This window comes from Salmo trutta, chromosome 35, assembly GCF_901001165.1.
Source record: "Salmo trutta chromosome 35, fSalTru1.1, whole genome shotgun sequence".
Taxonomy (NCBI): domain Eukaryota; kingdom Metazoa; phylum Chordata; class Actinopteri; order Salmoniformes; family Salmonidae; genus Salmo; species Salmo trutta.
In genome coordinates this window covers 4882385-4908330 of record NC_042991.1, presented here as the reverse complement: position 1 = coordinate 4908330, position 25946 = coordinate 4882385, and the positions used below count along the sequence as shown (strand labels likewise).

The following is a 25946-nucleotide window of genomic DNA, read 5'->3' as shown; positions in this document are numbered from 1 at the left end:
GGTGCAGCTGTAAAACCTTTTGAGGATCTGAGGACCCATGGCAAATTTTTTCAGTCTCCTGAGGGGTAAAGGTTTTGTCGTGCCCTGTTCACGGCTGTCATGGTGTGCTTGGACCATGTTAGTTTGTTGGTGATGTGGACGCCAAGGAACTTGAAGCTCTCAGCCTGCTCCACTGCAGCCCCGTCGATGAGAATGCGGGTGTGCTCAGTCCTCCTTTTCGTGTAGTCCACAATCATCTCCTTTGTCTTGATCACATTGAGGGAGAGGTTGTTGTCCTTGCACCACATGGTCAGGACTCTGACCTCCTCCCAATAAGCTGTCTCATCGTTGTCGGTGATCAGGCCTACCACTGTTGTGTCATCAGCAAACTTAAGTGTTACCTTATCTCTTAAAAATGCCACAAAAACACTACATACATAATTGAAGGAAGTGTTTATTGTTAGCAGCTGATAAGAAGTTCCTTGTATGTGGACACAATTAAAGCTTAACCTACCAATTGGTTTCATTATGTGATAGTTATGTGTGTGTGTGTGTGTGTGTGTGTGTGTGTGTGTGTGTGTGTGTGTGTGTGTGTGTGTGTGTGTGTGTGTGTGTGTGTGTGTGTGTGTGTGTGTGTGTGTGTGTGTGTGTGTGTGCGTGTGTGCGTGTGTGTGTGCGCGTGAGTTTGTGTGCATAAGAAATCATGTGTCCTTTGTGTTGCAAGTGACAGGAAATTGAGGCAGATAGGTAGGAGGAATTATGGCAAGGAGGCAACTTTAAACGCTGCACGGCTTTACACAGCCAAACGCTCGCTGTTGGGTAACCTACCTCTATGACACAACCGTGGCGCCTTCTATTTTACACACGATTGCATTAAATGCAAATATGATTTTGGTTTTATTCATGTGTAGTAATGTTTGTATTTTGACACACAAAATGGCCTTGAAAGTTACCAAAATGTGTCAATAATAGTAACAGTAATACATTATTTTCATTTTAAGTCAGGTCAAACTGATGTAGGTGCAAATAATGAAAGAATCCCCAAACATCTTATGATAAGAATTTAGTAGTGGGTTGGAGGCTGAGCACACATTCTCGTCTATCTACAGGGTGTGTAGATATGGTCAGACTTTGAAGGAAAAGCATGTGGATTGACAGGAAATGTCTTCTGTGACTTCACTGGTCAGCCTCAGCCCTCTCTGATTCAAAACAACATTAACAACAAAATCTCCATCGGTCCAAGATTCAAAACAACATTAACAACAAAATCTCCATCTGTGTAGATTTGGCTGACATGTCATCTAAATGTGGTATTGATCTGTAGGGCCAGGTCATAACTTGAGGAGTCTGTGGCTATCACAACCCTTGTATAAGAAACCTTTCCTGGCTTAGAGACTGTAAAATATACAAAAAAATATGTTTTCTAGGAATAACCTGTAGGTTTTTAGATTGGGGGATTAAAGCTGTAAGGGATTCACCCGGACTGAGCCGTGCATTCAGGGACGAGAAAATCAAACGAGCGATGGACTCACACATGGGTTAAGGTGCGTTGGCCCCTTAACCGAGGGGTTAAGAGGGAGTATTATACACACACACGCACGCACGCACGCAGGCACGCATGCACACACACTCCTTGGGGGGTTAAGAGGTTGTTTTGTTTCGGCTGTCCAGGCCCTATGGCATGTCCTGGTGTTTAGATGTCACAGCTATGGCAGGAATGCTGAGAGGAGAGGCCAGGAGGGGTCACCGCCATGATGTAAACATCAACATTTTCTTTCTTAAATGGATTTAGGCCACTTGAAAGGAAAGCCCCCTACAGCAGTAGAAAGCCTGATCCATTGGCTAAAAGTTGCCCTGAGGCACAGATCTAGAATCAGCTTATACCCTTTCTAAGTCCAAACCTTAACCATTAGGGTGTAAAACACCAAACTGACCTTAAACCAGCATCTAGGGACAGCTTCATCCTATACTGGGCAGTTGGATGTGCGTGTAGGGATTGGGAGAGGGGCTTTACCCTGAGATGATCAGAACAGTCTGTTTTTTTTTAAACTACGGTCGATGTCCGCGCCCACGTGGAAATCACATTGGCATAATAAAAAAAATCCCCATCAAAATCTGTCAGTTTAAACTGGAGATATCTTTGTAAGATGTCCACATCTGCGTGAAAGGTGACGTTAGAGTGATGTTAGTCAGAACAAAATCAGTCTTCTCACAAAATCGTCTGTAGCATCTGAATGGTTTGGCCTACAAACACGATGGTGTTCTCCGTTTTGCTCTACGACCCCACAAGCGCCTTGGGACTCGTCTGAAGTCGGTACCGCCGATCTGCCAACTTCTGTCTGTACCGTCCGAACAGTTTGGGCTACACACTAATATGACCCCTCTGTGTAAAGGTGAGACTCTCATGAACGCGAACATGTTGGTTTTTCTCTAGGACACTTACAGGCCTCACAGGACTCGTCTGAAGGTCCCCCGGTATCAGTCAAAAATATTAATGGAAGTTCACAATATATGGAGACCGTTTAGTGACAAAAAATAAGGTGTTAAATATGTGTAAAAGAAATATACAAATGTTTCCTAATCTTTCTTATATCTCTCAGATATATCTTTCTTATATCTCTTATATCTCTCTCTTTACAACCAACTTCCTTTAGATCATTTTTTGGGGACTATCTGTTTACTACTATTCACTGCAGATTCACTACTATTCACATGTAGTGAATCTGTTATTCAATGTGTTTGTATGGACTAATCATTTTTTTCATCAAATATTTTTGGTATATATTTTGTTGCTACTTCAAGGGGTCTTAAAATGTTAAATCAAATAGCAAAATGATCCTTGGTATAACCTTCTTAAAACAATTCCATATAGCTTAGTAGAACTCCCCCCACTCCTCCCCCCTCCCCCGGCTTAGACAGGGGCTTAAACTCTTATGGGTTAACACCCTCTCTGGAGCAGGGCCATGGCAGGGAGCGGACAATAGAGCCTTTGTGACTTCCTGATTGGACTATCTGATCACAACAAACACACTAAGGGTTAAGTCAATGTGGGGGGTAAAGAAAAGGTCTCTCAGCTCCAACTGAAAGTTTTTTGGGCTTCATGTCGAGCTGTCGGTTTTCATAATGCCAGGTAGATGTTGTTTGATTTTAAAACAGGGTTTAGCGTTGTACAAGCGAGTTACAACTCTGTAACAGCTGATTCATCCTTAATTTAGTCAGATAAATCATTGAGAACAAGTTCTCTTTCACATTAACCACCTGGTAAAAGTTAGATGATTGTCAGTATTGTTGTAATGACCATGGAACATTTGCTCTCTCTCCCCAGTGGGTCCGGGATCCTTCAGAATCATGTTCAATACGCAATAAACAGCTAAATATTACCTGATCTTGTCCCAAAAAAAATCATATTTTTGGTTTTCCTTTGGAAAACATTTTTCTACATTGTGCCGTACTGAACATGACCCTGTTGACATGGTTTGAATCAACCAGACATACTGACCTTGTCGTCTTTGTAGGGTTAGTAGTGATGCAGATATAGTTATTTTCTGAAAAGGCCCTGACACTTGATATGTTGGTCAACTCCCCGGTCACTCAATGTTAGGTTTACCAAACCATAAACATTGTGTCCGTAGGGACTTGTTGCACTATGAGAAAGCCCAGGACATAGACTGGCAGCCAGGCTGCTAGTATACTGCTACGGACCTTCAGCTACAGGTTTTCACGGGTCCGGGTGAACCCGATATACCTGAGACCCAACCTGGGCCCGATTGCGTTGGGGTCTGAAATTCTAACTTGTCCCTCGGGTCTGGGTCTGGGTCTGGTCCTGTTTGATTGTCATCAGGTCTCAGGTCTATGTAACTACAGCTGATAGACCCGGGTGGACCCAAATGGACCCGACCACGGCTCTGCATAGCTTATAGCATATTTATTTAAGCTAATAAGGTGAATTTATTTACTAATTGAAGGCCAAGCCAACAGATAAAGACTTATTTGTTAATCAGAAGAGCATCTAAAAATAATTTCTTGTCACTCTGGTCCTTTCGGGTCAGGTCTGATTATTCTCTGGTCCGTCAACTGTTGTACTATGCACTACCAGCTAGAGGCTGGCGTTAAGCACAGATCTAGGATTAGGTCATGATCCAGAGTTCTAACCTGAAACCATAAGGTAAGGAAACATCAAACTGACCTTAGATCAGTGTGTAGGATCTACTGTTTTAAACCAGAGCAGAGGGTGTTAATTTTCGTGAGCCACGTGACCATGGTTGTGGTAACTAGGGTTGGGGTCAATATCATTTCAATTCCAGTTCATTTAGACACTTTCCCACATTTTCCTAATATAACAGCTTTGAAGAGTTTTTGAATTGGAATTTCATTGTACTTCCTGGATTGACTGGAACTGAAATGGAATTGACCACAACTCTGGTGCTTATACAGAATGTGATGCATATATAGACTTGGCCTGGACCTGGGCCACAACCAACAATCCAATCCAACCAACAAAGCAGACATCCAACCAACTGAACCAACCAAGCAGCTGACCAACCAACCAATCCAACTATCCAAGCAGCCAGCCAATCAACCATTCCAACCATTCAATCAACCACCCAAGCAGCCAGCCAGCCAACTAGGCCACATGTAGCCCTTCCTTCCACTGTCCTAAGTGGGAAAACACAACCCATAACATGTGGCTTACTGGGTCCTCTCTGACGTAAATGGGCAATCTGGGATTCAAACAATAACAAAGTGGGTGTACCAATTCCAGATTGACCCTGTAAGTAGAGGAATGAAACCAATCTGGATGAAAAAAGTCATCCACACAACAACCAGACACATTCTTCTTGGTTACAATTCCATGCTACTATTTGTAAAGTGAAGTAAGTAAGTGGCTCTGTTTTATTCTCCTATGATGAGATTGTTGATTACGTAAGAAAGCAGAGCGTGAAACTCCCACAGCTACGGCTGTCCCAGGCCAGGAGGTGTCTCCAGGACAGGTGTGTACTGTATCATACTCTGGCACAATGTCTGTCTGTTTGCGTCAGGATGTAGCCATGAAAGACCTCTGTGTGATCTGAGAGTTTCAGTACCTCAGGGGCACTTCCTATCTTTAGATACATGCGCGTATCTTGGGACTTCAGGGCAAATGATGTACGTTTTGAAGTCAATTGAAGATCTTGCAGCTGCTGAGATGTGTGAAAATGTGTGTGGTGAAAATGTGCATGTGTAACAGAACTGAAAGTTGAATACTGTTAGTATGCCCCCCAAAAAGCCTAAATGCTTGATTACTTGAATGCATGACTGACTTCATGCCCTAACATTCTATTGAAATCCATATGTGCATTACACACACAGATTTCAGCTTGGATTGGTCCCTCATAGAGTTGAATAGTAACAGTCCCAGCTCCCTGTACCTATGAGCTGAGCAGTGTAACCTGAGTTAGTCACAGGTCAGAGGTCAGTTATGGAACTCGAAATAGAGGGAACGGCCCCCTGCCTTCCTACCACTACGCTGTAGGCTTGTTTGTTTTCTCTCTCTCAAAGTGGTGTTCAGGCCCTCTTAATGACTACTAATAATACACACCATCACACATCTCCCTCTGTTTATACGGCCTGTAACAGCATGGGACTGACTGAATGAGACCTGTGTGTGTGTGTGTGTGTGTGTGTGTGTGTGTGTGTGTGTGTGTGTGTGTGTGTGTGTGTGTGTGTGTGTGTGTGTGTGTGTGTGTGTGTGTGAGTGTGCGTGTGTTCTCCCTGTGTTCCCTTTCATTCCATCTCACACCCCCTATTTTCTTCAGTTCTGAAGTCTATAGCCTGAAGGTAAGAACACCTGCCAGTTTTTTTTCTCTGTAAATCTGAGATAAGACAATAGGATCTGTAGAGGTGTCTTGTTACAGAGGCAGAGCAGGGATCCAGACACTGTAAAACCTCTCCTGTCGCCTCTGCACTCCAGGTGTGAAAAAGGTCACCTCCACACTCCAGGTGTGAAAAAGGTCTGGAAAAAGGTCACCTCCACACTCCAGGTGTGAAAAAGGTCACCTCCACACTCCAGGTGTGAAAAAGGTCACCTCCGCACTCCAGCGGTGAAAAAGATCACCTCCACACTCCAGGTGTGAAAAAGGTCACCTCCACACTCCAGGTGTGAAAAAGGTCACCTCCGCACTCCAGGTGTGAAAAAGGTCACCTCCACACTCCAGGTGTGAAAAAGGTCACCTCCACACTCCAGGTGTGAAAATGCTACAAAAACATTCAGTCTTTCATGCCAGCAGAATTGGGGGACTGAAAAGTTTCAGCATTTGCCCCCGAACTCATAATTTGACTTGAACTGTGCCAGGTTGGTTGCAGCCCTGCAAGCTGTTAAGTTTTCGACGTATCGTTTTCAAGTGCACATGTTCCATGTTATGCTAGTCACTGTGGAGGAATGTGGAGTGAATGGACAATGAAGTTATTGAACTGAGAGAGAGAAAGAAAAAGAGGAAGAAAGAAAGAGAGGGGAGATTAAGCCTAATAGCAAGCAGAGGGCTTTCCCAGTTTGTTTTAGAGTGACACAATAGCTCCCTCTGCTGGTTCCACCACCACATCATCACACACATGACAAGACACGGAACTTCTCACTTGAAAGCCTTGTTCTTTTTATAGGCTCAACCACATCCATCATGGCTTTGAACTGCACATATTCACTAAGTAGTAGTTTGTCCTTCCCAGCCGGCCCGCCCGCCCTGGCCCGACCTGGGTTGACTGACTGACTGACTGACTCACTTCTTTATATGTATGAGGGGGAGAGAAACTCTTTGATCCACACCCATTGAGGATCCTGTGACACACTGATGGCTTTATAATACAGTAGTAACTAGTCCATGAATTCCATCTGAGTGACTGTAGATTCTCCACCTGGGTGTACAGGCTTTAGCTTCAGCCCTGCTCTAACACACTTGACTCAGCTAATCATGGTCTAGATGTGCAGGTCATAAGATGTATCAGGTGTTTAAGAGCATGGCTGGAGCAAAAGCCTGCATTCCCCAGTAGTTCTGTAGGAGAAGGGTTGGCATTGCCTGGCTACCCAAACTCCTTGCTCCGGGCCAAACACTACATCACGCCATCCATGCCCACGGACGTTGGTTTCTTCTCTGCAATGAGTCGGGATCTGAGTACCTCCCTGACGATTTCTAGAACACAAACACATTCTAACAGTCCTGATTGGTTCTAGAAACCGATGGGTTCGGCCAGAGCCAAAACACGCGTGGGTAAAGCGCCGTTTTGAAAATTCCTCAATACTCTGATTGGTTAGAGATGATCCAATTGCTGAGGACTTTGTTTTGTACAACACCTCTCATTTGCCTAGTCACTTTACCCCTGCCTATATGTATACAGCTACCTCAATTACCTCATACCCCTGCACATCGATTTGGTACTGATACTCCCTGTATATAGCCGTAATTTAAAAATATTTCACCTTTATTTACCCAGGTAGGCTAGTTGAGAACAAGTTCTCATTTACAACTGCGACCTAGCCAAGAATATAGCAAAGCAGTTTGACACATACAACAACACAGAGTTACACATGGAATAAACAAACATATAGTCAATAATACAGTAGAAAAAAAGTCTATACAAAGTGTGTGCAAATGAGGTAAGATAAGGGAGGTAAGGCAATAAATAGGCCACGGTGGCGAAGTAATTACAATATACCAATTAAACACTGGAGTGATTGATCTGCAGAAGATGAATGTGTAAGTAGAGATACTGCGGTTCAAAGGAACAAGATAAATAAATAAATACAGTATGGGGATGAAGTAGTTGGATGGGCTATTTACAGATGTGCTATGTACATATATATTTTACTCGTTATTGTTAATCGTTATTCACTGTTTATTTATTCCTCGTCACTATTTCTATTTTTTATTTTATTTTTTATCTTTAAATCTGCATTGTTGGAAAAGTATCCATGCGTTGCTTAAGCATTTCACTGTGTCTACACCTGTTGTTTACAAGACATATGACAAATAACATGTGATTTGATTTATATTTTGACGTCACCACAAAATACTTAAATGTGGTGGCAGTCTCAGATTGAGCAAGTGCCTTGTTCACGTGCTAGTCAGAACTAGGAAATTCGGACATTTCCGACTAACTAACTGGTTGTAGTTAAACAGGTGCAGCGTTCAACGAACCAGTTTCCTAGTTCCGACTAGTATATGAACGTGGCATATAGAGCAGCGGACGAATTCAGTCGTTCAAGGTAAGGGTTGGCTGCTCCTATATGCTCTGTCCACCACTAGTATCCAGTTAGTGGCAGGCTTGAGTCATCGTTACCTCTGTAGGTCTACTTTCAAATACTATTCTGTGTTTCAATCAATGCCGTTTTTAAATGTTGAATGTCCTATGTAGCCAAACATGTTGAACTGTAACTCAAATTATATTTGATCTTTAGTTTTATGAACGCATGTGTAATGCCACTACGTCAACAACAACAACAACAAAAAGACACAAACGGGCTACATTACATAAGTGCAACTATCGTGACTACACGTTGAGTCAGTGTTGTGATTCATACGGATTTACACTCGGAGACAGGATGTTTGTAGGTATGACGACGTTATTGAAGTAAGGGAAGGTGCGTTGACTGACTGGTTCATAAAAGTCAAGACTAGCCTAAATAGGAAGCTGACCTGTTCCCCCCCCCCCCAACACCCATTCCCGAATGCTAGTTAGCCTTGTAGAGTTAAACAAGACTATAACATCATGTGTACAGCCTACGCCACATGCTAGTTTCGTGAGTAGGCCAATACGGGCAGGTGAACTTCATACGCTACTGAGACATTTTACACGGCAAAGCTGAAGCTTTATTTGACCGTTTAATAAGTGGGGTTATTTTGTTGAACGTGGACCGGACTGGGCTTGTTTCCTTACCTGTGTGAACTGGGCGGGTACCTGAGGGAACGGGACAACAGACCGCACCACACTCACAACAGAAGAAGGAAAAAAGATTTCAGAGACGGAATAGTATTTTTTTTTTTTTTGAAATACTTTGATAAAGGTGAGTTTTCTATTTTACATGTGTTTGGGTTACAGTTAATTTGGTTTTAGAGCGCTACCTGCGATGAAAGGGAGTGAATAGAGATTGTAGCCTGTACACCTGGCTGAGGTTCGGGTAAAGTTTTAGCTTTGTAGGCCTATATGCGGTGGGCTAGTATACAGTCTACTGTAGCCATAGATAGCACATTTGCTATGGCATATGCTAGTCTACTAAATGTAGGGGAAAGTGAGGTAAGTTGAGCCATTTTCTCAAATTCAGCATAACTCCTTCAAGGGAAATTTGACTTGGTAGAATTTGGACCTAACTTGCTTACAACTTTTTTTCCCATGAAATGATGACCTCTTCCTAAATATTTGGTCAAATTATACATTTTGTGTATGGTTTCCTAGAAACAAGGGTGGCTCAGCTTACCCCTTTAGCTCAATTTACCCCACTCTCCCATAACCTGAAAAGCTATATTATAGTCAAGTTTTTTTTAATTCATATTTCACCATAGAGGAATTTCCGAACATTTTTATGAGAGCTAGAGATGGTTATTTTCTTCTAGATTTCCTCATGTGAGTAAAAAGAATTATAATTTATTGCTGCAAAACAAGCATAGAATCTGGGCTCAATAACATGATCTCCACTGCCCTTGTTTTGTATTTTCATGCGTGAAGTAGTCTACACTCTATCTCATTTGGTGCAACAGCTTCGTTTTGAAGACTGTAGGATATTGTAGCCTACAACTATTGACTGACTTTCCCAAGGCCTGGCTATAAATGCAAACCATGTTTTTCCATGACGCTTTGTTCTTTGTTTTTTGTTTGTGCTCCATATTTTTTGGTCCTGGTGGTTTGCTTATTAATGCACAGTAGGCCTATTTTGGCTGCCTCTCTGTGAGGGTGTGAAGTTACAGCACACCCTCTCTGTAGCCTGCAGACACTAGTATTGACAGGTTCAGACCCCACAGCTATGTGAAGCGAGTGAGAGGATCACAATGACACATTGTGATCTCTATTAACTCAATGCTTTAACAAGTATCAACCTTAAAACCATAGGCTATTTTTTTTAACTTAAAATACATTTTTCAAAACGCTTAACAATAGTCCCCCTCTATAGCTGTCCAGCTGACATACTTCAGGTATTCGTACTATCTAAAGAGAAACAATGAGACAGGTATTTCTACATAGCCTAGGGCGACAATCTGACTGAGACTCTGAGCAGCTCGGTAAGTTTCTGCCATTGTTCTGTGTGTGTCCCCCTCATTGTTTACCGGGAATTAAGGCAGGGATGATAGATAGAGAGACAGATCTAGGTTTTGTGGTTGTTTTGCATAGTCTCTCCTGCGCCAGATTCGTGTCCCTGCTCGTCACACATTCCATGGATGGAACCCATAGTCCTCCCTCGCTCCCTATCTCCTTTTCTTCTCCCTTGGTTCCCCTCTACCACTTATTCATGGAATGGGAGATATATGTTTGTGTGGAGCGGGGAGGGGAGGGGGGGATAACTTTTGTCTTAGAAAACTTCTAACTTGCAGAGTCTCTCTCCCTCCTCTCTTTCTCCATTACTCTCTGTCCAACAACTGTATTTTACTTTACCCCTCTCTCTCTTATCCTCCTCTCTTTCTTCATTACTCTTTGATCTCATCTGTTTGCAGAAGCCCTTTCAGAACAACTCTAATTACATGTAGTGCAGTAGTTGTTTTCCTCCAGACCAGCTGTGGCATTCTACATTCTACTAGGAAACCAAAGTGTTTTACTGTACGTTTACGCTGTTTTGCTTTACCTCTGGCAGTAGCCCAATGGTTTCTGCACGTGGATATATGTGTGAATGGATGTTTTATTCATAAATGTAGCACCACCTCAGACACTGCTATCAGTCAGCCAGTACAACAGATGGCATGCCCTTTCACTGACCTGTCTTCAGTCAGTGTGATTGGGGAAGCCACAGCAGGATCAGTCGCTCAATCATATTTTCATTCACACAGCACTTTTCACCAATACATTTGCTATTAAGTCCTTTATCTCTCTGCTAACCTCCCTCTCTCCCCTCCTCTCCAGGCAGGGCCATGGTATCTACGGCAGAGTATGGCAAAACGTCATGGGAGCTGTCAGTCCAGGTGAACCAGAGAGATGGAGATGAGGGCATGAAGTTTAAACTCCGAGTCAAGGGAGACCTGCACATTGGAGGACTCATGCTCAAACTGGTGGAGAAGATCAGTGAGTCTCTCTCTCTCTTTCTCTCAGCCACAGTACTAGACTGGAGAACACACCCTGGTTTGCCCTACATTCCTCTATACTGCTGAGTAGTATTGTTTTCCCACAATGCTTCAGTACCACAGCCTGAATGGCTGAAGTTCACCACTTTTTCTCATATCTATTCACCTGGGAGAAATCTCCCAAAGACCCTATTCCCTGTGTAGTGCACTATATTTGACAGTTATTATGTCTACAAAATGAGTGCACTACATGGGCAATAGGGTGTGATTTAAGATGCAGGCTGTGTTCATCCAGGAGGATTAGACATTAGGGACTTCCCCATGGGAAGACAGCATGAAAGTGGCCTAAGGCAAGGTGTGTTGTGTTTGTTACGTCAGCGTTAAGTAGGCATATGACTACATGTATATGATTAAGCCAGATATGACTCAGTGGCCAGTCATCAGACTGGACTAACAGTGGTCTGGGTTTAGCAATAACGCTCACAACATGATGTCTTAGAGAATCATCAAGCCACACCCATCTGCTTCCTGTGGGGACTTCTTATGCCTACTGCAGGTGGTTTGTTTGGAGTAAACTAATGGGCAGAAGCTTTCCCGTATAGTCAGAAACTTACACATACTCCATGCTGAAATTGTTCTTAGACAATTGAATATCAATTTGAATTGTGGATGAAATATAAAATGATAATGGCAATGTTTGTACTTTGAGAAAATTCTGTCCTTTTACCCAACCATAACCCCTCTCTTTCTCTCTCTTTCCCTTCTCTCCCTCTCTCCGCCAGAGGCCCCTCAGGACTGGTCAGACCATGCTCTGTGGTGGGACCAGAGGAGCTGTTGGCTTCTGAAGACCCACTGGACCCTGGACAAGTACGGTGTCCAGGCGGACGCTGACCTGCGCTACACTCCCCAGCACAAACCCCTGTGTCTGCAGCTGCCCAACATGAAAACGGTCAAACTCACTGTCAGCTACTCTGCCGTCGTCTTCAAGACCGTCGCTGAGATCTGCAGAGCGCTCAGTGAGTACCCTAACCGGGCAATAGTGCAGCTCTGAAAGAACTAGGTCAGTGTTTAATATGGTGACGTTCCCAATACGAGAAATGTTCGCCATATTGTTCATACTTCTCCAGTCCTCTCACATCTTCACCAGGGCTGAGGGGGTGGGTGAGTGGGGGTGGGGGGGGGAGCAAGGACCTCTGGGGTAGGGGTTTAAATCTAGAAGTAAGGATATATGGCTAGGAGTCTAGGATCTAGGGTGCAGTGTCTCTCCTTGACCTGGTCTTCCTTTTTCTGGACATCAGGAGGCCATAGGAGAGGGAAGGGGTTAGGGTGTATTCTAGAGGAAGTCTAGAGGTAGGATCTCTCCTTGACATTCCTCTCTCTCCTCCAGACATCAGGAGGCCAGAGGAGCTGTCCCTGCTGAAGCCTCCAGATGACCCGTCCAAGAAAAAGAAGAAGAAAGACAAGAACCCAGCACTGGACGACATCTTAGACATGGACATCATCAGCGGAGGCTCTGGGGGAACAGGTGAGACAGTGTTATTAGCGTGTTATAAGCATATGAATACAATGTTAATGATGTGTTATTAGATATACTGTACCTTCAATGGTCAGATTCTTCCAATCTGTTCTCATGTGACGATTTTTCAACCAAGTTAGCCAGTTAGCCATATCCTGGTGACAGCCCGTTTCTGCTTTAGCCAACCCCTTTATTGTCGTCTCTCTGTCAATATAGCTTTGTTGAATCATAGAAACCATCAGGCCCTTAGGCTAAGTTATCCTCATTGAGAAGTTAGGCTGGCTCAAACTCTCCTCATATCGTGATGGTCTGTTTCAATCACGCTGTGAAGGGATTTAATATATCACTACTGCAACACAGTCAAGGTTTCGAACCTCTGGCTAACTCAAAGTGGATCGCTACTGACTTTTATGTCTCACACCACCACCAGATTCCGCCCACATGGTGGCTTCTGTAGACTTCTGAAACAATCTAAGAAGGAATGGAGAATTCTATAAAGTTTCTGAAGATCTAAAAGAATACAGCAATCATTAGCTTCTATTCTTTCAGATTTCCTTATAGTTCACTGCTTTGTTCTCAAGGCTTTCGTTAACGCATACTCTGAAACGCAGACACGCACACTTTCCGAGTCTGTGTGAGTGTACAGTAGCTACGGTATAGGGCAGCTGAGGATTCCACACCAACTCATAAAACCAGCCTCATTTTGACAGTTGCTCTGAACCGTTTCAAAGGAATTATTTCTGAGTTAAAGGCTCTGCTGCTTTTAAACAAATGTAGACGGGGCCATTTCGCCCCCACAATCCTCTCTGTTCCCATGAGGCCTCACTCCTAGGCTAAAGGCTAAACTGATTCTAGATCAGCATTCTCACTCAGAGCCCTTATGAATATGGGCCCTGAGTTGTATCTCCTCCACCTGACCCCTCCAGGCAGTCCCCTGTACAGTAAGACCATGGTGCCCACCTACGACCCAGAGAACGGGACTCCTGCCTCGGCCACCAGCCTGTGGTTTGGGGACAACCCACTGACCTCCAGCCAGCCCAACCTGCCCCCTGCGGAGCTGTCCAAGATGTACCAGCAGCTGTCCATGGTGGATAAAGCCATCATCAACGCAGGGTAAGAGTTACTCAGAAACAAAAACTCCATTGGAACGAATAAACCTTGAGAGGAACCAGACTCTATGGCTGGACAGGTAGAAAAGACGCTAGTTGTTGCTATGCTGGAGGGCAGTACTCTGTCTCTCCCCTGAGCACATAACTTCCTGGTTGACTGTGACATGCTGCTGGTGTGATTGACAGGTGGCTGGACTCCTCCCGCTCCTTGATGGAACAGGGCATCGGAGAAGATGACAGACTGCAGCTACGCTTCAAATACCACTGCTTCTTCGACCTCAACCCAAAGGTTACCCTAACCTTAACCCGATGTGGGAGTTTGAATATCACTGAACCTCAACCCTTTGGTGAGACTAACTGTAACCATAACCCGATGCCTAACCCTAACATTGACTGATTTGTGTGTGTTTCAGTATGATGCTGTGAGGATAACCCAGCTGTATGAACAGGCTCGCTGGTCCATCCTACTGGAGGAGATCGACTGCACTGAGGAGGAAATGCTCATGTTCGCCTCCTTACAGGTAGACACACACATGAACACGCGTACAAACTCACACCTGCCCACACGCACGTCACACATTCAAACACACACGCACACATACACACTCGCGAGCACGCATGAACACACACACACACTCTCACACTATTGTCCATCTGGGAGAATCAGTTTGGAGTCTCATTCCAAGAGAAGGCCTGTTGGGACAGGAGGAAAATCCCATAGGAAAGAGGGAGGGACATCTGGTTATCACCCTGTACTCCTCTGGGTGAGAAAATATAACTAACAAAAAACTATGAAGCGAAAAACTTATGACTGTTACATGTTAAATGTTCTTCATCTCTGACTTTGATATCATTTAACATTTTTAACAATTTAGTTATTTAGCAGACGCTCTTATCCAGAGCGACTTACAGTAGTATATTTTTCCATGTTCTAGGCTGATATAAAAACCGTTGTGAAATCCCTGAGATGGTTATTGCTCTCACCTGCATAATTACTGGAATCACAGGGCTCTCTCTCCCTCCCAGTCTTGTGTCATCATCTGGCCTCAAGTGTTGAACTAAAATCTGTTTTAGGGTTGAAACCTGCCATTTAGACAGCTAAAGGCTGGGTATATTTTGTTTTTCAAAGTTGTCTGTTAGTTTCGTACTCTTCTTATCTGTGGTGTATTGTAAAATCCCCTGTTGCTCTTAGTATGATATAGCCCCCATTTCCCATCGTTCACTGATGATTATTAATGATTTATGTCTATATTGTTTCAGTATCACATATGCAAGATGACCATGTCCACGGAACCTCTGGACTTCTCCAACGAACCAGAGATGGATGAAGTAGAGGCTGCCCTATCCAATCTGGAGGTCACACTTGAAGGAGGAAATACAGACAGAATACTGGTTCGTGTAGATTTTATACATATGAAGGATTCATATTCTTTACATATAAATTATAAACAAGTGTGTATGTCATTTGTTTGCTACCGTTTGTTTTCAACCGTTTCAGCGGGTTCAACACCTGTATTTAAGCAGGGGTTGATGGGTAGTCTGCTTAGATTGCATGTCTCAACGTGATGATGTCACTAAGTCACAAGATAATTGACAGTTGCTTGTTCCCGCCCCACAGGAAGACATCACAGACGTTCCAAAGCTGGCAGACTCCCTCAAGCTGTTCAGGTAAATCCTGAGGGCCCCTGTATTTGCCCAGAAGCACACAATGTATTGTATTCTGTACCTCTATATCTATGGAACAGATGGAAACATAAGTCAAAGAGACCTTGAATGATAAGTAGTAGAAATAAAATGCCATTTCACTTTAGATAAGGAAAGGTTAATGCGCCATGCTGTATATAGCCTGGAATCCATGACAGACAGTTCACACAGCAACATTGAATGTGCAACAGTGTGACTGTGTGGGGACACAACCTGTTCATGTTTTTCCTCACAGAGCTTTTTTGTTTCGTAACCAGGCCTAAAAGACTGACGTTGCGTCCGTTTAAGGAGTATTGGTTCGTGTTTAAAGACACCACCATCTCCTACTACAAGAACAAAGAGACAGCTAGCGGAGAGCCCATAGAACAGCTGCATCTCCGAGGATGTGAGGTGGTCCCTGACGTCAACGTGACGGACAAGAAGTTTGGAATCAAACTGCTGCTCCCAGTGGCTGATGGGATGAACGAGGTCTACATCCGCTGTGACAACGTAAGATTCTATTTCTTATTTAACTTTTTAGTTTATTAAAGTTGGGGCACCACCAACATGACTCCGTTGTTCCTCCTACATATTGTAACATTTTTGTTTTTATCCAGGAGACACAGTATTCCAAGTGGAAGGCAGCCTGTACCCTGGCCTCCAAGGGCAAGACCATGGCTTACAGCTCCTACAGGTCAGACTTGTTTTACCTAATACTTCACATGCCTTGGACCACATTAGTAGGGTTGTGGCTGTAACCTGACCAAGAGAAACTGTGATTGGTCCAGGTCGGAGGTGAAGAACATCCAGTCGTTCCTGCAGATGAAAAGTCTGGCGCCCCCTCCTGGTCAGGCTGCTCCAGACTTGGATGCCATGGAGATGAACGCTGAGTGCTTTGTCTCCCCCAGATACACCAAGAAGTACAAGACCAAACAGGTGGGGGTCTATCTTCAATATAGAGTGATCATTCATGATTCAGTGTTTGTGAGCCATAGACAGAGAGAGGATGTCACCAGAGGAGAAAGAGTTGATTATCTCTGACAGGACTCAAGTGACTCTAATACTTATCTCAAATCAAATTTTATTGGTCACATACACATGGTTAGCAGATGTTAATGCGAGTGTAGCGAAATGCTTGTGCTTCTAGTTTCGACCGTGCAGTAAAATCAAACAAGTAATCTAACAGTTCCCCAACAACTACCAAATACACACAAATCTAAAAGGGGTGAATGAGAATATGTACATGTAAATATATGGATGAGTGATGGCCGAGCAGCATAGGCAAGTTGCAACTAGATGGTATAAAATACAGTATATACATATGATATGAGTAATGTAAGATATGTAAACATTATTGAAGTGGCATTATTTAAAGTGGAAGTGTTTAAAGTGACTAGTGATCCATTTATTAAAGTGGCCAGTGATTGGGTCTCATGTAGGCAGCAGCCTCTCTGTGTTAGTGACGGCTGTTTAGCAGTCTGATGGCCTTGAGATAGAAGCTGTTTTTCAGTCTCTCGGTTCCAGCTTTGATGCACCTGTACTGACCTCGCCTTCTGGATGGAAGCGGTGTGAACAGGCAGTGCCTCAGGTCGTTGTTGTGTTTGATCTTTTTTGCTTTCCTGTGACATCGGGTGCTATAGGTGTCATGGAGGGCAGGTAGTTTGTACCCGGTGATGAGCTGTGCAGACCGCACCACCCTCTGGAGAGCCTTGCGGTTGAGGGCGGAGCAGTTGCCGTACCAGGCTGTGATACAGTCCTACAGGATGTCTCTCGATTGTGGATCTGTAGAAGTTAGTCAGGGTTTTGGGTAAAAAGCCTAATTTCTTCAGCCTCCTGAGGTTGAAGCGGCGCTGTTGCGCCGTCATCACCACACTGTCTGTGTGGGTGGACCATTTCAGTTTGTTGTTGTTGTGTACGCCGAAGAACTTAAAAGTTATTGTTAGCGTGCCGTGACGGTGGCACTGTATTATCCTCAAAGCAGGCAAAGGTGTTTAGTTTGTCTGGCAGCGTGACGTCGGTGTCCGTGACGTGGCTGGTTCTCTTTTTGTAGTCCGTGATTTCCTGTAGACCCTGCCACATGCGTCTCATGTCTAAGCCGTTGACTCCACTTTGTCCCTGTACCAGCATTTCGCTTGTTTGATTGCCTTGCGGAGAGAATAACTACACTGTTTATATTCAGCCATATTCCCAGACCTCTTTCCATGGTTAAATACGGTGGTTCGGGCTTTCAGTTTTGTGCAAATGCCGCCATCAATCCACGGTTTCTGGTTAGGGTAGGTTTTAATAGTCACAGTGGGTACAACATCTCCAATGCACTTCCTTATGAATTCACACAGAGTCAGAGTATAGGTCGATGTTATTCTGAGGCTGACCGGAACATATCCCAGTCCGTGTGATCAAAACAATCTTGAAGCATGGTTTCCAATTGGTCAGACCAGCGTTGAATGGTTCTAGTCACTGGTACATCCTGTTTGAGTTTCTGCCTATAAGACGGTAGGAGCAAGATGGCATCGTGGTCGGATTTGCCGAAGGGAGGGCGGGGGAGGGCTTTGTATGCATCGTGGAAGTTAGAGTAGCAGTGGTCTAGTGTATTACCCACGTGCGTAGTGCAATCAATATGCTGATAGAATTTAGGTAGCCTTGTTCTCAAATTTGCTTTGTTAAAATCCCCAGCTACAATAAATGCAGCCTCAGGATATATGGTTTCCAGTTTACACAGTGAAGTTCCTTTAGGGCCATCTTGGTGTCTGCTTGAGGGGGAATGTACACAGCTGTGACGACAACTGATGAGAATTATCTTGTATGTTGTTATGATTTCACCATGAGTCGTTAATCATGAAGCATACACCCCCGCTCTTCCTCTTCCCAGAGAGGTCTTTATCTCTGTCGGCACGATGCATGGAGAAGCCCGGTGACTGAACCGATTCCGACAACAGAGAGCCATGTTTCCGTGAAACAGAGAAAGTTACAATCTCTGATGTCTCTCTGGAAGGCAACCCTTGCTTGAATTTTGTCTACCTTGTTGTCAAGAAACTGGATATTGGCGTGTAGTATGCTAGGGAGCGGTGGGCAATGTGCACGTCTATGGAGCCTGACCAGGAGGCCTCTCTGTCTGCCCCTTCTGCGGCGCCGTTGTTTTGGGTCGTCTACTGGGATCATATCCATTGTCCTGGGTGGTGGTCCAAACAAAGGATCCGCTTCGGGAAAGTCGTATTCCTGGTCGTAATGTTGGTAATTTGACGTCGCTCTTACATCCAATAGTTCTTCCCGGCTGTATGTAAATACACTTAAGATTTCCTGGGGTAACAATGTAAGAAATAATACATAAAAAAACAAAATACTGCAGAGTTTCTTAAGGACTCGAAGCGAGGTGACCATCTCTGTAGGCGCCCTGACCATTCCATTCACTCACCCTTTCAGTAGTTTTTTATTTTTTTTCGTTATTGGGTAGATAAGCTTTAATTTTGCAGATAGATTGTAGCTTCCAAAAGTTTGTACACACCTACTCATTCCAGTTTTTTTTCTACAATGTATATATTTTAGATTTTTTAAAGTAGCCACCCGTTGCCTTGATGACAGCTTTGCACACTCTTGGCGTTCTCTCAGCCAGCTTCATGAGGTAGACACCTGGAATGCATTTCAATTAGCAGGTGTGCCTTGTTAAGTTAATTTGTGGAATTTCTTTCCTTAATGCGTTTGAGCCAATCAGTTGTGTTGTGACATGGTAGGGGTGGTATATGATAGTCCTATTTGGTTAAAAAGTCCATATTATGGCATTAACAGCTGAAATAAGCAAAGAGAAACGACAGTCCATCATTACTTTAAGAAATGAAGGTCAGTCAATCCGGAAAATGTCAAGATCTTTGAAACTTTCAGCCAAAATAAATGCTTCACAGAGTTCAAATAACAGACACATTTCAACATCAACTGTTCAGAGGAGACTACGTGAACCAGGCCTTCATGGTTGAATTGCTGCAAAGAAACCACTACTAAAGGACACCAATAAGAAGAAGAGGTTTGCTTCGGCCAAGAAGCACGAGCAATGGACATTAGACCGGTGGAAATCTGTCCTTTGTTCCGATTCGTCCAAATTTTTGGTTCCAACCGCTGTGTCTTTGTGAGACAGAGAAGTTGAACGAAATATCTCCACATGTGTGGTTCCCACCGTGAAGCGTGGAGGAGGAGGTGTGGGGATGCTTTGCTGGTGACACTGCGATATGCCATCCCATCTGGTTTGCGCTTAGTGGGACTATCAGTTGTTTTTCAACAGGACAATGACCCAACTCACCTCCAGGCTGTGTAAGGGTTATTCGACCAAGGAGAATGATGGAGTGCTGCATCAGATGACATGGCCACCACAATCACCTGACCTCAACCCAATTGAAAAGGTTTGGGATGAGTTGGACTGCAGAGTGAAGGAAATGCAGCCAACAAGTGCTCAGCATATGTGGGAACTCCTTCAAGACTGTTGGAAAAGCATTCCAGGTGAAGCTGGTTGAGAGAATGCCACGAGTGTGCAAAGCTGTCATCAAGGAAAAGGGTGGCTACTTTGAAAAATCTAAAATATATTTTCATTTGTTTAACACTTTTTTGGTTACTACTGTACATGATTCCATATGTGTTAGTTTTGATGTCTTCACTATTATTCTACAAAGTAGAAAATAGTAAAAAAAAGAACCTTTTAAGTAGGTGTGTCCAAACTTTTGACTGGTACTGTGTGTGTATGTGTGTGTGTGTGTGTGTATATATATATATACATACATACATACATACCCACATGTATATCAATATACATGCATATATACAGTGCATTCAGAAAGTATTCAGACCCCTTGACTATTTCCACATTTTGTTACGTTACAGCCTTATTCTAAAATGGATTAAATTATTTATTTTTCCTCATCAATCTACACACAATATCCCATTAATGACAAAGCGAAAACTGTTTTTTTACAAATGTTTGAGACTCGAAATTGAGCTCAGATGCAGCCTGTTTCCATTGATCATCCTTGAGATGTTTCTACAAATTGATTGGAAAGGCACACCTGTCTATATAAGGTCCCATAGTTGACAGAGCATGTCAGAGCAAAAGATAAGTCATGAGGTCGAAGGAATTGTCCGTAAAGCGCCAAGACAGGATTGTGTCGAGGCACAGATCTGGGAAAGGCAACGCAAAAGTGGCTTCGGGACAAGTCTCAGAATGTCCTTGAGTTGCCTAGCCAGAGCCGGGACTTGAACCCGATCTAACATCTCTGGAGAGACCTGAAAATAGTTGTGCAGCGACGTTCCCCATCCACCCTGACAGAGCTTGAGAGGATCTGCAGAGAAGAATGGGGAAAAACTCCCCAAATACAGGTGTGCCAAGCTTGCAGCGTCATACCCAAGAAGATTCGATGCTGTAATCGCTGCCAAAGGTGCTTCAACAAAGTACTGAGTAAAGGGTCTGAATACTTATGTAAATAGAATATTTCAGTTTACTATTTATAATAAATTTGCAAAAATGTCTAAACACCTGTATTTGCTTTGTCATTATGGGGTATTGTGTGTAGATTGATTAGGGGAAAAAACGATTTAATTAATTTTAGAATAAGGCTGTAACGTAACAAAATATGGAAAAATTCAAGGGGTCTGTATACTTTCCGAAGGCACTGTATATACAGTGCCTTGCAAAAGTATTCACCCCCGTGGCATTTTTCCTATTTTGCTGCATTACAACCTGTAATTTAAATGGATTTTTATTTGGATTACATGTAATGGACATACACAAAATAGTCCAATTTGGTGAAGTGAAATTAAAAAAAATCACTTGTTTCAAAAAATTCTAAACAAATTACAGATGGAAAAGTGGTGCGTGCATATGTATTCACCCCCTTTGATATGAAGCCCCTAAATAACATCTGGTGCAACCAATTACCTTCAGCAGTCACATAATTAGTTGAAGTCCACCTGTGTGCAATCTAAGTGTCATATGATCTGTCACATGATCTCAGTATATATGTTCTGAAAGGCCCCAGAGTCTGCAACACCACCAAACAAGTGGCACCATGAAGACCAAGGAGCTCTCCAAACAGGTCAGGGACAAAAGTTGTGGAGAAGTACAGATCAGGGTTGGGTTATAAAAAAATATCTGAAACTTTGAACATCCCACGGAGCACCATTTAAATCCATTATTAAAAAATTGAAAGAATATGGCACCACCACAAACCTGCCAAAAGAGGGCCGCCCACCAAAACTCACGGACCAGGCAAGGAGGGCATTAATCATAGAGGCAACGAAGAGACTAAAGATAACCCTGAAAGAGCTGCAAAGCTCCACAGCAGAGATTGGAGTATCTGTCCATAGCATCACTTTAAGCCGTACACTCCACAGAGCTGGACTTTGCGGAAGAGTGGCCAGAAAAAAAGCCATTGCTTAAAGAAAAAAATAAGCAAACACATTTGGTGTTAGCCAAAAGGCATGTGGGAGACTCCCCAAACATATGGAAGAAGGTACTCTGGTCAGATGAGACTAAAATTGAGCTTTTTGGCCATCAATGAGAACGCTATGTCTGGTGCAAACCCAACACCTCTCATCACCCCAAGAACGCCATCCCCACAGTGAAGCAAGGTGGTGGCAGCATCATGCTGTGGGAATGTTTTTCATCGGCAGGGACTGGGAACTGGTCAGAATTGAAGGAATGATGGATGGCCTATATACAGGGAAATTCTTGAGGGAAACCTGTTTCAGTCTTCCGGAGATTTGAGACTGGGATGGTGGTTCACCTTCAAGCAGGACAATGACCCTAAGCATACTGCTAAAGCAACACTCAAGTCGTTTAACGGAAAACATTTAAATGTCTTGGAATGGCCTAGTCAAAGCCCAGACCTCAATCCAATTGAGAATCTGTGGTGTGGCTTAAAGATTGCTGTACACCAGCGGAACCCATCCCACTTGAAAGAGCTGGAGCAGTTTGCCTTGAAGAATGGGCAAAAATCCCAGTGGCTAGATGTGCCAAGCTTACGTACCCCAAGAGACTTGCAGCTGTAATGGCTGCAAAAGGTGGCTCTACACTGTGTGCACAATTATTAGGCAAATTGTATTCCTCGGGATTAATTTTATTGTTGAACAAACACAATGCTCTCAGTCAATCCAAAATGTTATTGAACCTCAAACCTGAATGTTTAACAAAAGGAAAAGTGAGTTTTGTCTTTCTCAGGGAAATATGTGTGCACAATTATTAGGCAACTATTATTGTGCAGAATTATTAGGCAACTAAATTACAAAATAATTTCTCAACTCACTTGTTTATTCTCGATTTTTAGAGTAAGTGTAACAGATAAGTAACACAAAATGACAATTATATAAAATTTTTGGCCTTTCAAAAATATTCAGTGACCAGTATAGCCACCCTTATTTTCAATAACTGCCATGAGCCTTCCATCCATGGAGTCTGTCAGTTTCTTGATCTGTTCACGATCAATTTTCACTGAAGCAGCAACCACAGCCTCCCAAATGCTGTTCAAAAAGGTGTATTGTCTTCCATCACTGTAAATCTCACGTTTGAGAAGGGCCCACAAGTTCTCATTTGGATTTAAGTCAGGTGAGGAAGGGGGCCAAGTCATTAGTCAGGCATCTTTAAGGCCCTTGCTGGCTAGCCAAGCAGTGGAGTACTTGGATGCATGTGATAGAGCATTGTCCTGCATAAAGATCATGGCCTTCTAGAATGCTGAGGACTTCTTCCTGTACCACTGTTTGACGGAAGAATCTTCCAGAAACTGGCAGTAGGTTTGGGAGTTAAGTTTCAGTCCATCTTCAATGCGAAAAGGTCCAACTACCTCATCCTCAATGATAGCATCCCATACCGTACCCCTCCTTCATCTTGCTGGCACCTGACTCAAAGTGGTGCCCTGTGTCCATTACTGATCCAGCCATGGGCCCATCCATTTGGTCCATTAAGAGTCACTTTCATTTCATGTGTCCCTTTTCTGTCTCCTGTCCAGCTGACAGCGAGGATCCTGGAGGCCCATCAGAACATCGCCAGGCTCTCCCTCAATGAAGCTAAAATGCGCTTTATCCAGGCCTGGCAGTCTCTGCCTGAGTTTGGTATCAAATACTACATTGTCAGGTACGTAAATGTGACCACCTAGGTTCAAACAGCTCAAGACTGTGTTAGTGAGATAAAGCCTAGAAGTTAGCTCAGGGAGCTAATGTAAGTCTTCAGGTCCCAGGCAAAGTTACTCATAACACAGTCATGGTTCACAAAACCACTATGGTTACATAAAGACATTATGAATGTGTGTGTGTTCCAGGTTCCGAGGCAGTAAGAAGGATGAGTTGATGGGTATCTCCTATAACCGTCTGATCCGTATTGACATGTCCACTGGCCTGCCTGTCACCACCTGGAGGTTCGCCAACATGAGACAGTGGAATGTCAACTGGGAGATCAGACAGGTAAATGGTTCTAGATTGATTGATTGGTTCATTGATTCATTTTATTGATTGATTACAGATTAGAAAGTAAAGGATAATAGTTGCCTTTGAGAAACCAGTTTCTCCTGAAAATGTATCTATACAGTACATTAATCAGTAATAATCCATGTTGTTTCATGTCTCCAGGTGGCCATAGAGTTTGACCAGAACGTGTCGATAGCCTTCTCCTGTGTGAGTTGTGACTGCAAGGTGGTTCATGAGTACATAGGAGGATACATCTTCCTCTCAACACGCTCCAAAGACCAGAATGAGACACTGGACGAGGAACTATTCCACAAACTTACTGGAGGGCAGGAATGAACCTGGGACATCAGCTTTCATTTAGTGCCGTGGCGTGGCGATCAAACGTGGATTTGTTACAAGCTGAGACTATTCATGCAGTCCAATGCAGTCAATCATTCATGTACTGAAGGCCTGTAAAAAGCCAATCAAGAGTCAAGAAAGAATTTAAAGGAATTGCTGATATGGTTTTGTAGGCTACATAAATTACAAATTATATTTTCATATTGTAAGTGCAGAGAAAAGTAGACGTCTTGGTCACAGTACACTACATTTGATTCTAAGACCATCTCTACAAAATGTGTGTACCATCTCTACAAGGCTTATTTGTCTGACGGTTAGGCATTGAAATTCATTCGGCACTGGGCTGTACATCTTGTCACCTGTTTACCTTGGTGTAGCCCAGAAAAAATCTCAATGACAACCAGCAGACAGTAGTTGAAGAGGAGTATTTAGGTAGTTTTACCGACACCACATTTTTTTAAGTCTTTGAATTCAATGTTGTTGGCTACTTTCACAATTACTCTATCGGGCTGCTCATTGCCGTATTTTATACATATTACTTTTATGTTTTATAATGTAACATTTGCAATTGTATTACAAGTCCAACAGAATTTCAAAGATATTTCTGGTGGTGGGTTATTATCAAGTTGAACGAGACATTTGTTTACACTGGAATTTCTCTTGCCTGAACTGCATTGAAATAAACTTGAGAAACATGTTTTGGTCAATTGTTGTCTCTGTAATGGCACAGGTTGAGAGCAGTTTGTGGTGTATCTACATACAGTAGAATTGGCTTTTCGGCCTTAGATCAGTTATATAACCCCATGTGAGAAAGTTAAAACATCCCTAGACACATGAGCATGAAGACCAAAATTACTCCTTCAGTCTTTGCTAATTATGTCAAACAGATTATACTGTATGAGAATTGTTTTGAGAATGGATGGAGGCTCATACTATGGAAGTTGAAATGTTGAGATACTAACTAACTCAAATGTTTTAGAAAGTAGAGCATGCTTTTGTCACATTGTGTGGTGATTTCAGAGGTGGAACCACAGGTCCAAGGTGTGGTGGGGGAGTATTTCAATATACATAATTTCACATTTCATAGTTCCCTGCAATATTGTGTTGGAACAGATGGGTCCTGCCCAACAGTACTTTATCCCTATTTTAAACGCGTTTGTGTCAATATTTGTTGTTAAAGCGAATCAAAAGCTTATGCTAGCTCGGCACGTTGCCTGCGACCCTGCTTTGCTGAACTCTGCAACATGGATAGATGGAAATCGCCACATAATGCTACAAATTAAGAAATATGTTCTATCTTGAAATGTCATGTTAGTGTCTTTAAATTTCGAGTTTCTCGAAATGTTTAGTTAGTATCTCGAAATATGTAGATAGTATCAACAACAAAAAATTATATTGGTGGCGGGGATGACTAGCTGAAACACAGCAACGACCGGAAGTGCCTTTTCCGTAGCAGGTTAGGATAAAGAACGTAGCCGGTAAAGAGAGTGAGGTTTAGCTTAGAGAAAATTATATTATAATGTTATACAAAAGCCACACTTCCGCTAGTAGTCTTCTAGTCACAAACGAAATTGACACCTAACGATATTTCTGAAGTCGATTTTCCCCCTGTTTTCCCGACCACCTATCGGAAGCTAGAAAATCCTCGTACTT

At 43.2% G+C, this 25946-nt stretch overlaps 1 protein-coding gene across 3 annotated transcripts; it reads left to right on the top strand.

Annotated features, from left to right (window-relative positions):
- Positions 1–8219: 8219 nt before the first annotated feature.
- fermt1 (FERM domain containing kindlin 1) lies at positions 8220–24990 on the top strand. 3 transcript variants are annotated; one of them, XM_029733032.1, is made up of 15 exons: positions 8220–8293; positions 11056–11214; positions 11996–12229; positions 12601–12738; positions 13656–13842; positions 14025–14127; positions 14252–14359; positions 15099–15230; positions 15457–15506; positions 15800–16031; positions 16139–16215; positions 16310–16457; positions 23501–23625; positions 23810–23951; positions 24117–24990. In XM_029733032.1, the coding sequence occupies exons 2-15, from the start codon at positions 11064–11066 to the stop codon at positions 24288–24290; spliced, it is 2001 nt and encodes a 666-aa protein (XP_029588892.1). In that variant the 5' UTR covers positions 8220–8293; positions 11056–11063; the 3' UTR covers positions 24291–24990. The 3 variants fall into 3 exon arrangements, with proteins under 3 accessions (XP_029588892.1, XP_029588890.1, XP_029588893.1); XM_029733030.1 differs by lacking the exon at positions 8220–8293 and adding an exon at positions 8421–9013; XM_029733033.1 differs by lacking the exon at positions 8220–8293 and adding an exon at positions 10671–10755.
- The last annotated feature ends 956 nt before the right edge of the window (positions 24991–25946 follow it).

Coding starts and splice junctions, on each gene's coding strand:
- fermt1 (XM_029733032.1), top strand. CDS start 11,064: ATGGTATCTACGGCAGAGTATGGCAAAACGTCATGGGAGCTGTCAGTC. Junction 11,215..11,995: donor CAAACTGGTGGAGAAGATCA/GTGAGTCTCTCT, acceptor TCTCTCCGCCAG/AGGCCCCTCAGGACTGGTCA. Junction 16,458..23,500: donor AGAAGTACAAGACCAAACAG/GTGGGGGTCTAT, acceptor TCTCCTGTCCAG/CTGACAGCGAGGATCCTGGA.